General features: G+C 36.2%; 1 protein-coding gene across 2 annotated transcripts in view; it reads left to right on the forward strand.

The window, feature by feature from the left end:
- Positions 1-14920, forward strand: part of LOC118199687 (uncharacterized) — a 77474-nt gene that overhangs the window by 19295 nt on the left and 43259 nt on the right. For both annotated transcript variants that reach the window (XM_035371595.2, XM_035371593.2), the window contains exons 4-5: positions 131-191; positions 12710-12777. In XM_035371595.2, coding sequence (XP_035227486.1) covers positions 131-191; positions 12710-12777 — 129 coding nt within the window. The remainder of the gene's footprint in view (positions 1-130; positions 192-12709; positions 12778-14920) is intronic.

Raw genomic sequence — 14920 nt, forward strand, 5'->3', positions numbered from 1 at the left:
AATTTTTCTCCTTTTGTTTATATTTCTTTAATTTCAAGTTTCTTCAGTAAGAATATATTATTCTATCACTTATTTTATTTTAATTACATCAGTGGGCTTGTATATTATAATTTTTGTATTTGATATATAGTCTGCAAGAAGCAAGGGAAAAATGGCTTCTACAAAGAGAACATTATCAGTCACATGTGAAGGTAATCTATTGCAACTTCATTATCCTTATGTGTAGCAAATCATTTATATTTTTGGTAGCTTGATAAATATAACATAAAGCATCTGAACCTTCTTTTTTTTAAAAAAGGAATGTTTGGCGTATGCATTGATGTGCTAGAAAGCTGTAATATACTATCATATTTGAAATATGTTTTTATTAGTATCCTGTTCCTTGCAAATGATTCATCTGAAAGTTCTTTGTATACAGCTAACAGACATCTGTAGAAGCTCTAAGTCAGTACATTAAAAAGAGTAGATAACTACGATTAAGATGGTTTATAGTGTGGTATGACAATAGGTAATCTCGAGATGCACATTCAAAGTAACAATTCAGAGGTACAGGACTTTCGTGTTTGATTATTTTGAGGGGAAAACTCTTGCATTCAAGAGTTATCTGTTAAGACTTATTTAAATTAACACAGGGTTCATAGTGGTCCTTACAAGTGCTTATAAATCCTTATATTTGAAAATAAAATATAAAAGCCCTTATAGGTGCTTATTTTTTCTCTAAAGCACTTACTTTTTGTTTTTAGTGATTTTTTTTTTTTTTTTTTTTTGCTTTTAGTAGTTTTTTATTTTATTTTTTTAATTTTTTCTTTTTTTTTACAAACACACATTTTTTCTCCGTACCAAAGCCAAAACTAAATAAGCAACTTTTCTTACTTATATGGAACGTCAGATGGTGAATCATAATACCAGAAATAGCTTTCCGCCCCTTTCTCTGCATTAACATAACGTGCATGTCATTCTATTGGTCAAAGAATTGCGAAAGCGGTAGAAAATTCCGATACATTCGGTATTCTTTTGCTCCCACCCAGTACTACACACGTTTGAATTTCTATCAAGATTTTAATAATTTACATTCTTGTTCCGCGTGGTGAGTTCATATTCACGCTTATTATGATCAGTATGCTTATATTATGAACATATTGTAACGTCGTCAGCTATTTTCCCACGGACTCCCACGAAGTCTGGGAGAAGGAGACTTCAAATGGGCACCAGATGACCACCCTGATGATACTTATGAATTCTTGAGGTCGAACGTGACCCCCAACAAAGTGCGGAAAGCATATTGTTTTTACGAAAGGAGAAAACTTTCATACAAGTTCTCACGGGTTGTGGAGTGTCCATTGTGTGTATGCGATAGACTGTCGCCAACTGCCTGTTTCTCGAAATAACTTAGATAGACCTCCAAAAAGACATTCTGAATTTTCCCACGGAAAATTTCAGTTTCTCAGGCTGTCAAGACAGTATCTGAGAACAAATCAGTGCCTGTTAACCAATGGAGAGATGCTCTGAAAAAGACGTTTAGCGAATCACTGCAGCAGACGCACAAGACACGCCCAGAAAACCTGGACATAAAAACAGTGAGTGAAAATAATTAGAGAGTTTTTAGTCTGAAGAATACGCAGTCGTTGCGTAGAGAAGAGAGAGCCATTCTCTTGTATTTTACGGCTCTTCCCGAGTCGCTAGTAAGCTTTAGAGAGCCCCTTTCTCTCTTGTGTATTTTACGGCTCGTCCCGAGTCGCTACTAAGCTCTGTCAAGAGCGGAAAAAGAAACTCTCAAAGAAGCGTAGCCGGACTTTTTCTCCGCTACCTCTGTTTGGACTTTGTTTGAACTCAAGTGATTATCGTTTCCTATGTAAACGGACTATTTTGCTAAGCAAACTACTTTGTTATGATAAGCAGTTGAACTTACCTTAAAATTCAACTTGTGTAATTTAACACCTATCCTTCAGTAAAAAAAAAATATATTTTATTTACGCTACCCAAAATAAAAATCTGACTGTTCTCAAATCACTACAGCTAGAAGGTATGTGTTAATTGGTGGCAGCGGTGGGATCGTAAAAACCCAATAGACAAACAAAGACGTGATCGTTTTGGAGAACCGTCCTGCTTCTTATCTTCATTCAGAATCAGCCGATTCTAGCAGTGGAAAAGAATTCTTTCGCAGTAAAGTTTGGAGAGTTTTACCAGCAGCTGAAAAGGGATCATGGATGAGAAGCGTTCGTGAGGAATCAACTACTACAAAGACTAGTTCCGGAAGTGCCTGGGAAAGAGTGTGAAGTAAAATTCTCCCTCGCGTGTAAAGACAAGACATAAGAAGTCCAGACAAGAGTGAAGTGTTGTGAACTCGCGTTTGGTGTTTACCACCCTCTGTGCAGTGAAAGTGCTTTTGGTGTTTAGTGAAAGAAGAATCGCCCAGTCGACTATTGTTCAATTGGTTTCCTTCTTCGGTCATTGAATTGCGTGTGCAAATAGAAAAGAAAGGAAAGAAGAGCTGTTATTTTTTTTGTCTGCAATGGGTAAGTTGATATGGCATTATCTTTTTAAAGAGGCATTTTAATGGAGTTTGTCTTTTGTGTATCGAAATTATATGTTTTTAAATGGTTACTCGTAAATGTTTTGTTTTTGATGAGTAGAGAATTTTATAATAGTATTTTCAACCTTTAGAAAGCACGCATCAGTTGTAAATCGAGTCAATAAGTATTGCTCTTTGTGACTAATATTCTTTTGCCAATAAGTATTTAGCAAATTTTTTTTATATACTGCATTAAGTATGGTTATGTGTTAAGCTGCAACAGATTATTTAAGAAATGCTTAATTTTAATTTTTTTTCCTATGTTGCTAATGGTACGTATTTTATGTCATACATACCATAAATTGCATTGCTATGTTGTTTTACTGTAGTATTTCTGGATAGTGTGAAACTTTCAGAGTAGACAAACTGGTACCTTTAGTTTTATTTTATTGTATCATTTTAAAATTTTGTCACTGGCAAAATGTCATATCTTGGCAAGGGTAGAAAGCAAGACCTCATAAATCTGTCTGTAGAATTAGGTCTAGAAGTTCCCCCAAATGCAAAAATACAAGATCTTAAAAACCTCATTGTACAGAGCCCTCAGTATGACGAAAAATTCGTCGAGGCAACACTAGAGTCGATTATCGAAGCGCGAATCGAACAACATAGACTCGAAGAAGCCGAAGAGCGTAAACTTGAAAGGGAAAGGGAGAGAGAATTTGAATTAGAACGTCTAAGGTTGACAAACGTCAATAATGGCAGAGAAAATTCTCAAAATAATATTCCGAGATCTATGGGAGATTTGCAAAATTTAATGCAGAGATATAATCCCGAATCATTGGATATTTCGCTTTACTTAGCGATGTTTGAGCATCAGGCTCGCAAAGCGAAGGTAGAGGAAGGAGACTGGGTGTCACATTTGATGGCTCTATTGCCAATGGACATTGTTTCTATTATTCTACGAGAGCCGGAACAGGAGCTAGATAATTACTCCTACATAAAGAAAATTCTTTTGCAGTGGTTTAAGTTGAACCCAGAGGCGTTCTGCGTCAAATTTGTTCAACACCAGCGTCGTGCGGGTAGTTTATATAAAGACTTTGCTTTTGAGTTAAAAAACTATCTAGATGAATTGTTAAACGGAGTAGATGTACAAGATTTCGATGCGCTAAAAGACTTAATGTTGACGGACCAAATTAAACGTCGAGTAAACAGCGAAATTCGCGAACACTTCATGGATGAGTGGCCGAGTATAATATCTTCTGCCGAACTAGTGAAGAAATTAGATGAATATGAAGCAGTACGAAAGTCCGTAAAAAAACCAACAGGTTTTACTAAAAATACCGAACAGGATTCAAATATTAAAGAAAGGAAAAAAGGAGAATTTTCAGATCGAGTACGTCGCCATGATAATGTTTCGAAAGAAAAAACTGCGGAGAAATGGAAGTCAAGTGTTTTCGAAAAACGGAGAATACCTAGATGTTATGAATGTAATTCAGATAGTCATCTCCGACCTCAGTGTCCTCGGTTAAAAAGACAAGAGGCCGCTGAAGCTGTAAACAAACTAGGCACTTCAGAATCTCCAGATACATGGCTAGCTCCCTATATGAGTATAGCGAGAGTAAATAATCGAGAACTCCGAGATACTCCGAGATACTGGCTCCACTATCGATCTGATCGGATGGGACCAAGTAACACATCAGATGCTTCTAGGAGAGACAGTGTGGATTAAGCAGCCGCTAGATTTACATTCCTTGTGTTTACCCTTGGCTCGAATTGAATTAGAGGGAGAGGACTTTGGGAAAGTCATTACTAAAGCCGCAGTGATTAGCTCCGACCTGAATCAAGAATATTATCTGCTGGGAAATCGAACAGCCCGATTGATAGAACAGAATAAAATGCAGCCCCATAAAATCAATGCTGTTATGACTCGCAGTCAAACGAAAGCTTGCAGCAGGAGAGAAAATTCCCCTAGCCAAGGTCCAGAGAACAAAGAAGTTGAGCGCCCCGCGGGGCGAATGAATGACGAGGAGGAGGGTGAAATTTCCCCCGTTAGAAGGGTCAGCGCGGGATGCGCAGAAGGAGAAAACCACTTACCCCCCGGTCGAATGACGAGCTGATGAATACTCTATTAGGAGTGTCAAAGGAAGATTTTATCAAGGCTCAAGACGAGTGCAATACCTTAAGTGATCTCCGAAGGCAGGTACAAGAACAAAGGACCGCTGGAAAACGGGAGTTTGTCCGAGAAGACGGTTTGTTTTTTCGAACTTCCGAAGATCACCATGGGAATAAAAGAAAGCAGCTAATCATTCCTGAAAAGCTGCGGGAAAAGGTAAAGGTTTTGTGCCATGAAGGAACGGCTGCAGCACATTTAGGGGTTACGAAAACGAAAGATAAACTTTTAAGGTATTTTTATTGGCCAGGTTGCTTTAAAGAGATAGAAGAGCATGTTCGCATGTGTGATCCGTGTCAAAAGGTGGGAAAACCCGGAGAAAAGAAAAAGGCACCTATGAAATTAGTACCCATTATAACTGAGATTTTTTCTAAAATCAATATCGATGCTTGCGGACCCCTACCAGTCACTTCGAACGGAAATAAATATATCATAACTGCCATCTGTATGTCCTCCAAATATCCTGATGCAGTCCCCGTTGCAGATATCAGTTCCGTGACGGTAACGGACGCGTTGATGAAAATTTTTAGCAGAATGGGGTATCCCAAAGAGGTCCAATGTGATCAGGGAACTTCCTTCACGAGCAACCTAACAACCGAGTTTTTCACAAAATTTGGTATCAAAGGGACTCACAGCTCTGTTTATCACCCGCAGTCGAACCCCGTAGAGAGACTTCACCGCGCAATCAAGAGACTCTTGCGAGTGCTGTGTTTAGAGGCCGGATCGGAGTGGGAGAAACATCTCCCATCTGTTCTGCTAGCATTGCGTACGGTTACACACGAAAGTATGGGATTTAGTCCCGCCGAATTAGTCCATGGTAAGAACCCAAGGACCCCAGAAACACTATTGTATGAACACTGGGTTGAGCCCCAAGAGGAGAATGTCACTGTTACGGATTATGTTCTCTCGTTAATAAATAGACTGAAAAGGTGCCAAGATCTAGCTTTTGAAAGGTTAGGAGAGTTGCAGGGAAAACATAAACTCTGGTATGATAAGAAAGCAGTTAAGACACAATTTAAAGAAGGGGACTGTGTGTTAGTCGTTGCCCCCTCGAAAGCAAATCGATTATCAGTTCAATGGTTCGGCCCTGGTATTATTGAGAGTCAACTCTCAGAGACTAATTATGTAGTGAAATTACCGGGAAAAAATGAGCATTCATGTTAATATGCTGAAGCCGTACCATCAGCAGCCGGAGACAATTAATCTACTATTGCAAGAGGTTGATGATAAAGGTTTAGAACCGGAAGTTGATATTCCATACTTCACTGCTGATCCAAATGTGTACGACTTTGAAGATATAACTCGGGAGAGTAAACTAGAAGTAAGGTTGAGTTCTGAACAGATAGCTCAGTTGCAGACTTTGCTAAATACATACATGTCAGTGTTCTCTAACGAACCTGGGATAACTGATTTAGTAGTTCACGACATTGAATTAATCAATAATCAGCCCGTGAGATCGAAGCCATACCGCACATCACCTAGGAGAAATGATATTTTAAAGTCAGAAATCCGGAGAATGCTGGATATGAAAATAATCGAAATCGGCGAATCGGATTACACCTCTCCTATGATTTTGGTGGAGGCTCCGAACAAAGACCCTCGGCCTTGTATTGATTACAGACGTCTGAATCAAGTAATTAGGACCGAATTTTTCCCGTTACCGAATATTGAAGAAAGGGTCGAGACGGTAGCTTCGGCTAAATAGTATATTACTATATTAGATTTAGCAAAGGGTTATTGGCAGATTCCACTCAGCCCCAAGGCCCAGCGTCTTGCCGCGTTTGTAACTTCCTTTGGCACTTACCGTTCGCTAAGAATGCCCTTCGGGCTTAAAAACGCTCCGTATTTATTCAGCAAATTAATGGCACAAATACTTCAGGGATGCGAAACATACGCAATTCCCTATCTAGATGACATCGCCATATTTTCAAATGACTGGAGCGAGCATTTAAAGCACTTAGGCCAAGTGCTACTACGAATATTGCACGCAAATCTTAAAATTAAATCGTCAAAATGCAAGTTTGCACAAAATCATGTAAAATACTTAGGGCATGTGGTAGGAAACGGTTTCAGAACGCCTATGGAAGTGAAAACAGAAGCGATTCTGCAGTTTCCTCAACCCACAACAAAGACTCAAGTCAGAGCGTTCCTTGGTTTAACAGGATATTACGGACACTACATCCCCAAGTACTCTATAATAGCTGCACCCCTCACAAACTCACTGAAGGGGAAATCTAAGAAAGGAGCTATAGACTGGACTGAAGAATGCGAGCTAGCCTTCCGGGAGTTAAAAAGGCTATTAACCGAAAAACCTGTGTTATTCGCACCTGACTATACAAAGGAATTCATTGTACAAACAGACTCCTCCGATGTTGGAATGGGAGTCGTTCTTTCGCAACGGGATGATTTGAACAAGGAGCATGCGATTTTATATTTAAGTAAAAAGTTCTCAAAGGCAGAACAAAACTACAGCACTACGGAAAAGGAGTGCGCGAGTATCATTTTTGCCAGAAAAACATTGCATCATTATTTAGATGGACAAAGGTTCAAAATCGAAACAGATCATAACCCCCTGGTGTGGCTAAACAAAAACGCAAGTTCAAACCGAGATTAATGAGGTGGTCTCTAGTGTTGCAACCTTATAACTTTGAGGTAGTTTACCGCCCAGGCAAATTGAATAAAAATGCTGATGGGCTGAGTCGTTTCGAATCGGGCGAAACATAGAGTGTAAAGAGGTGATTATGCCAGTTTCTTATCTGAATAAGTATTTTGTATACAGTAAAAGTGTAATATAAGAATATATCATCAGTTATTTTGTCCCTTTGTTAAGAATATTTGTGATGTGTATATGTATATATATATGTGTGTGTGATTCTGATTTTAAATATCCTATTAATTCTCACCTCTAAAGTTAATGCCTTATTGACTTATATGTGAACTTTTCAATAGTGACATTACTAGTACTGTTATTAATCAATGTAGCTGTGTTCCTGTAAAGGTGTGTTTGAAAGTGTTATCGAGAGAACAGTTTATTTCGTGTCATTTTTTAAATTAGTGAAATGATGAGGAGAACTTTCCTCTTCGTTTCAACTCGAGAAAAGTTCTTCCGAAGGGGGAAGGAATCTATAGCTGTAACATCGTCAGCTATTTTCCCACGGACTCCCACGAAGTCTGGGAAAAGGAGATTTAAATGGGCGCCAGATGACCACCATGATGACACTTACGAATTCTTGAGGTCGAACGTGACCCCCAACAAAGTGCGGAAAGCATATTGTTTTTACGAAAGGAGAAAACTTTCATACAAGTTCTCACGGGTTGTGGAGTGTCCATTGTGTGTATGCGATAGACTGTCGCCAACTGCCTGTTTCTCGAAATAACTTAGATAGACCTTCCAAAAAGACGTTCTGAATTTTCCCACGGAAAATTTCAGTTTCTCAGGCTGTCAAGGTAGTATCTGAGAACAAATCAGTGCCTGTTAACCAATGGAGAGATGCTCTGAAAAAGACGTTTAGCGAATCACTGCAGCAGACGCACAAGACACGCCCAGAAAACCTGGACATAAAAACAGTGAGTGAAAATAATTAGAGAGTTTTTAGTCTGAAGAATACGCAGTCGTTGCGTAGAGAAGAGAGAGCCATTCTCTTGTATTTTACGGCTCTTCCCGAGTCGCTAGTAAGCTTTAGAGAGCCCCTTTCTCTCTTGTGTATTTTACGGCTCGTCCCGAGTCGCTACTAAGCTCTGTCAAGAGCGGAAAAAGAAACTCTCAAAGAAGCGTAGCCGGACTTTTTCTCCGCTACCTCTGTTTGGACTTTGTTTGAACTCAAGTGATTATCGTTTCCTATGTAAACGGACTATTTTGCTAAGCAAACTACTTTGTTATGATAAGCAGTTGAACTTACCTTAAAATTCAACTTGTGTAATTTAACACCTATCCTTCAGTTAAAAAAAAATATATATATATATATATTTTATTTACGCTACCCAAAATAAAAATCTGACTGTTCTCAAATCGCTACAATATGTATGAATATTTATAATATTATATTTGCATTAACTGCTGAACTATAGATAAACTTAAAAAATTGGTGTGTTTTAACACAAATTAGTTTTCAAAGGAATAATATTCGGAATGGAATAAATAAAGTGGAAGTAATCGAATAGTCAAATAATTTCTTTCTTTTTTTTTTTTTTGCCAATGCATTATACATTATGGAAATGGGGGGTTCTCCCCTTTCTCCGCAAAGTCTCGAATATTCAAACCATTACAGTTCGCAACAAAGCAAGCAACGGACTTTTTTTTTTGGTCACTTTCCCATCTGGATTGAATAGGACTACAAGTTCTGTGGTGTACCAGCCCAAGCGAAGAATGATTCTGTTCCAGAAATTTAATGCATTTTGTTCAAAATTAGAATGACAAGCAACGAGATTGGTAAATCTCTTTATCTCTTAAATATGAGTACGGGAGGGATATCCCGCAGAGCGCGACATGTCCTGCTCGATGATAAATATGCCACATGGACGCATGACGATGAAAACCAGACGAAGCAAAGGGGCATTTTCCTTTATTTAGTTATTTATTCTCCGAATACCGGCAGCTGTTGATTCCGATTGCATAATATCACGTGCAGAAGAATTAAGGCGCACGTATTGCGCAATAACGTCTGCGATATTTCACAGATATAAAAGAGTTTTACTGTGCTTGTTAAGCAGATTAATTTTCAGTTCCATTGGACTATTTTTTCTATAATGCACATATCAATATGCCAAGAGCATTATTTAGCTGAAAAATCTAACGAATGGCTACAACCTATCCCCCTTTCCACTTTTACCAATTATGCTCAACTATCCGGAAATTTCAGATATTCACAAATTTCTGAGTATGCTGGGTAGTTAAGCTTTTACTGTTAAAGGATGACTGCATGAAGAAATTTCCCATCTTCTGATTTCAGAAAAGCTCCTTTTTTTACTTATTTTTACTTAAATTACTTTGCCTGCAATATCTTTTAAAGGAAAACTGTTATATAATGAAAATTTAGAAAATGTTCAGTATTTTGATTTAAGTTATTTAAATATTAATAAGATTGGAAAAATAAATTGTATTTATTTTAGGTGCCAAGCGAATATAATAAATATGGTTTATTTTTATTTATTTTCTCTATTTTAAACAGAAATTTCGTCATTAAATCTTGTAATATGATTTAGTTCTGCATATTTTTTTCCCTCTTATTGTAAACTAGTTCTGTGAATTGAACTGTTATTTAAAATTTTAAAAAAATAATGTAATTGTTTTCCATGGTTGAGTAATGTTCATTCTCTCTTAATTAATACTGAATTTCTCATATTTTAAATTACAAATCTAATTTTTCTTTTAAGATCATGCAGTTGTGTATAATGTAATTAGACAAGTGCTTATTTCTTTTCCTAAAATGTGCTTGAAAAGTGCTTATAGGTGCTTATTTTTTTAATTAAAATGTGGCTATGAACCCTGGAACAATCACATAGCACAAATAACATTATAATTCAGTGTCTAGTCTCTGTTAACATCGGTGCAAGGATGGTAGAGCACTCTACTATGGGAGTATCGTCACTGAACAGTGAAAGAATGAAAACAAATCATTTTGGTCTGATAATTTGTTTCCAATTAATCTGGGATAACTGAAATTCTCCTAGATGGAGAAAAACCTAATAAATTAATGGTTTCTAATATATGTGCTAGAGATTTAAAAGCTGGTGGTGGCTTGATTATAGTAGAAAAGAAGTTCTGTTGCACAAATTGGAATTTCTTGTATGTCTCACTGAAAATATATTAACATTCTGCCAGGTCTATTATATTCAGTTATGTCATGCATTCACTAGACTTTATCTCTGCAAATAAAGTAATATGCATTTAGTTACTTATATTCAGCCACCTAATAATAGTTTGAGAAGTAAACATCTGAATTTGAGGTCATGAGATAGTGTTGTATTAATAGATGCAGACATTATTGAGCAGAATTGGGATATTATGCAATGTTTTGTACAAAGCAGAGGTCAACCATCTATGAACAGTACAGAATTTTAATCGTTTTTCAGGAGACATGGTATTCAATAGGTTTTGTAAGTTAAATCATAAAAAACAGAATAAAAGGGTTGTCAATGAATTATCATTATATCTGTAGTTTGGTAAATAACATGTATCTATATGATTCATATATGCATCTTTTTACCTGTATGTTAGGAATCAGTATGTTAGGAAGCATTTCATAAAAGTTTCATGAGCAATCAATTTACATAATTTTCTGACTACACTATTAATGTTGCTATACTACTTGGTATCAAAACAGCTATGAAAACAATTTATATATCACTTACTTTACACTGATATTCATGCTTGATGAACTAATAAATAGAAACTAAGTTTCAAGTGAGAATATTAAGACTGCTCTGAAGCATTCTAAGAAAGGCAAACTACTTATTCTGCAGTGTGTTTTTGAGTCTGATCTCAAAAACTAGGATGTTGAAGAATATGCAATTTTTAATAGATCCAGTTATGAAGAATGTCATGGAATGAATTGAAAGAAATAACATAATATGATTTCCCAAAATTCTGTAGGCAATTTTATCAACATTTACTAAGAGGAAGTCAGTGAGGAAAAAATACAATGCTTAAGTAAAGAAAAAAAATTTTTCTTTAATCCGTAAAGTATTGACTATGAAAAATAAGAAATTAAATCATGTTTTCTAAAAAGAATTTGGAGTATTTTTACCAAGGGAGGAAAAAATACGTTGCAAGAGTAAGATTAAAAAAAAAAAAAAAAAAAGCATTTTGAAGAGGTTATCTGATTGTTACAAAATTTCATATGCAAATCCATTTTTATCCAGCATGCAAATGATTGAAATTGAGCATCAAGATGATGTATAAAAGACAAGAAGATTCAATTCTAGCATATAACTTCCATTCGAATTTGTCCATTCACTCTGACTGTACCTATGCTTTGTATGTGGTCTGCACCTACAGTACAAAGTCTGATATCTGAAATTGTCAGAACTTCATAACTGAACAAAAAATTGTATCTTACTGTAAAATTAAAGAGAATGTATTAGCACACAAAAGAAAATTTCTTTAACAACTGTTTTGAAAAATGTTTTATTGAAACAAAACAAATGTTAACATTGATGTTTTTTCCTCGCCAGTTTTAAGATCATAAGTGCTACATTATTTCACAGATAACCTTTAATGTTTTAAATTTTATAACTTCTGTGTGTAATCTTATTACATTTAAACTCTTATCCAAAATCGTGAAATTTCATGGATTCAGAGATTAACATTTAAAATAGTTAGGATGTATTTAATGTAACAGATTTTCATAGAAACAAGAGTCAAATAAAATTCAATCCATGCAATGTAATGGTATTCTTACACTGTAGCAAATCTGTAAAAGTTGTGCAATTTTGAATCTAGGGAAATTGCATTTAATCCAATTTCCAGTTCTTATATCTAATCTCATTTTCCAAAGTTTAAAAATATTTTTATATTTTTAGGACCCATCTTCATACAGATAAATTATTTGCTAGCTTTTAGTGTATTATTCATTTCAGTTTCACAATTCTGAATTTCATTTGTAAATGTCCGTAAATGCAAGAAGCATGGTTTCATTTCAGCATGCTTTTATCTCTGGCAACATTTTTCTTCCATGTCTGCACCAATGATTTTTGTCTTTATTTTATTCTCTTTCTTCATTATTTGAATGTAAGAGAACAAAGGGGGAAATAAGGTTTTAGATAGTCATTATCTAAAAGAAAGGTAAAACTCTTCTAATTCAAGAGAGATTTAGAATTTTAAATATGTGTTTTCACAAGGAGAAGAAAATGTCAGTAAACTGCTGTTATTTGAGCATTGTTTAACAATAATTAACTTACTTTTATTACTAAAAATAATGTAGGAGATTTTCAATACAATGAAGATTTGAGAAATGCATATCTTTGCTATTTTATGTATTTTCAATTATTTTGATTTCATCTTAAAATTATTAAATTTCATGTTTTAGAAGCTGAGTGCCAAAGTGCAAGAAGCAGAACTGAAGCAAAAAAAGATAGAAGAAGAATTAAAGAAAAGGTAATATTTAAATGACAGCTGTATTTTTTATTCATAAATAATCTGAAGGGCTATGCATGAAAAATAACTTTTTCTAGTTTTTGCCATCATTAAAAGAATAAATAGGAATGTATTCTGTCATAAGAATTCTTTCAAATTTAATTTAAATAACAGTTACACTATTTGTATTCATTTACAAATACAGAATAATAAACATAGAAAAAAAATTATGTTTGTTACAAGAGCAGTATCACTCTATCTGGCACTGAGGAATTAATTTTACTAATCTTTCTCTTTGTTTTCCAAATGCGTACTTGCTTTTGTATATTCCTGAATACATCTTAAGTTAATTTGAGGTTTTTTTAAACTCTTGATCACAAAAATTCTATACGCTGATTGAGATATTAATCCTATGGTGGACAGTGCAAAACTTGAAGTATCCTAGCTATTTATTTTTGTTTGCAGGATGATTTTCAAAGAATTAAATGACCATCTTCTTATTGATAATAAAATCTTTTTATGAGATGAAACTTATTTTCTATACTGTCATGATATGAAGAATAAGGTGTTGTATATGTAATATTTTCTCTCTAGTTTTTATATAGTTTTAGACAGGGTTGAAATATGAATAAATAAAACTATACAAAAGAGTATGTAATGTTTATATGCATGTGTAGGGTGTTTCAGCACAGTAATTAACAACTTTCAGGAGAGAAAGAGTACACTTAGATGATGGAAAATCACATAGCAATGCATGGTTGGAAATACTTCCTAAAACAGCTAAAATGTTGGGACGGCTTTGGCTGGTGTACGAAGTAGATGGCACTAATTACATTAAAATATCAGATGACAATGCATGTGTGCGGTAGTTGCAGCTGTGCTCGCTGTGACGCTTCATTTCACATACTGAAAGATTGGAAATAGGATAGCATTTACACGAACGTGGAGCTCGCTGATTGCAGTGGGCAAGGCATACAGTGGTTGTATGTCCAACATTACCCCATGAGGCAGACTCCCTGTCACACCTTCTTTGCACATTTGCAAGGGAGGCTGTCCCAAAAGGGATACAATAGCGTGAGTGAACAGTAGCAATGCTAGTCAATGAGGAGACTATGCTGGGCATTGTTAAAGAACAATCCTGGTGTTAGTACACAGGCTATTGCCGGTTGTGTTGGGATTTCCCACAGGCTGCATCTGGTGGATCCTGCACGACAACTCCATGCACCATTATAACACCCAATGCATCCAGTTACTGGACAAAGATGATTTTGCTTCACAGTTAGCCTTTGCACAGTGGTATTTAGAGAAGCACACAACAGACCTCCATTTCCCAGTCACCATTTTGTTCACCGATGAGGTGACCTTCACGCAAGAGAGAATGTTCAACTCACAATACTCCCTTGTGTGATTGGAGGAGAACCCACATGCAACAAGAGCCTGTACATCCCAGAGACAGTTTTCAGTTAATCTATGGGTGGGCATCATTGGGGACCATTTCATTGGGCTATACTTGTTGTCCCAACATCTGACAAATGCAACCTATCTCACCTCCTTCAGAAAGTATTGCCACAGCTATTGGACAGTGTACATGTACTCGCTGCGATGCATTTTACCATATGGTTTCAGCATAATGACGCCCCCTCACATTACAACTTTAATGAGTGTCTCCTCTTGAATGGAATATACCCTGAACATTGGATCATCAGGGATGGTCTGGTGCATTTGCCAGTAAAGTCGCCAGGCCTCATTTGCATTTACTACTTTCTCTGGGGGTGCACATCCAGAAACTGGTGTATGAAATCCCCATTAATAACAGTGCTGAGGAACTTGTTGCATGCATAGTGGCAGCTGCTAGAGAAGTTCAGGGCACGTCTGGTGTTTTCCAGAACATCAGATCTTCCATGAGCCGGAGATGTGAGCCCTGCATTACGGCCCAAGGTCATAATTTGTAACACCTTCTTTGATGATCGTTGCCTGTTTTTGTTCTTATTATTTGGATTCTGTTGTACTAAGCATAATAAACATGTTTTTTCACCCTGTTTGTGTCCTTCATTTCTTGTGTTTCGTGTTGTCTCTACCACACGAGGAAACCATTTCTGGTCTGGTATGTGATTTTTCATCATCTAGGTGTACTCTCTCTCTCTCTCCTGGAAGTTTGTAACCA

This window comes from Stegodyphus dumicola, chromosome 4 (assembly GCF_044657685.1).
Source record: "Stegodyphus dumicola isolate Sdum_Otavi_A_Nest chromosome 4, ASM4465768v1".
Taxonomy (NCBI): Eukaryota; Metazoa; Arthropoda; class Arachnida; order Araneae; family Eresidae; genus Stegodyphus; species Stegodyphus dumicola.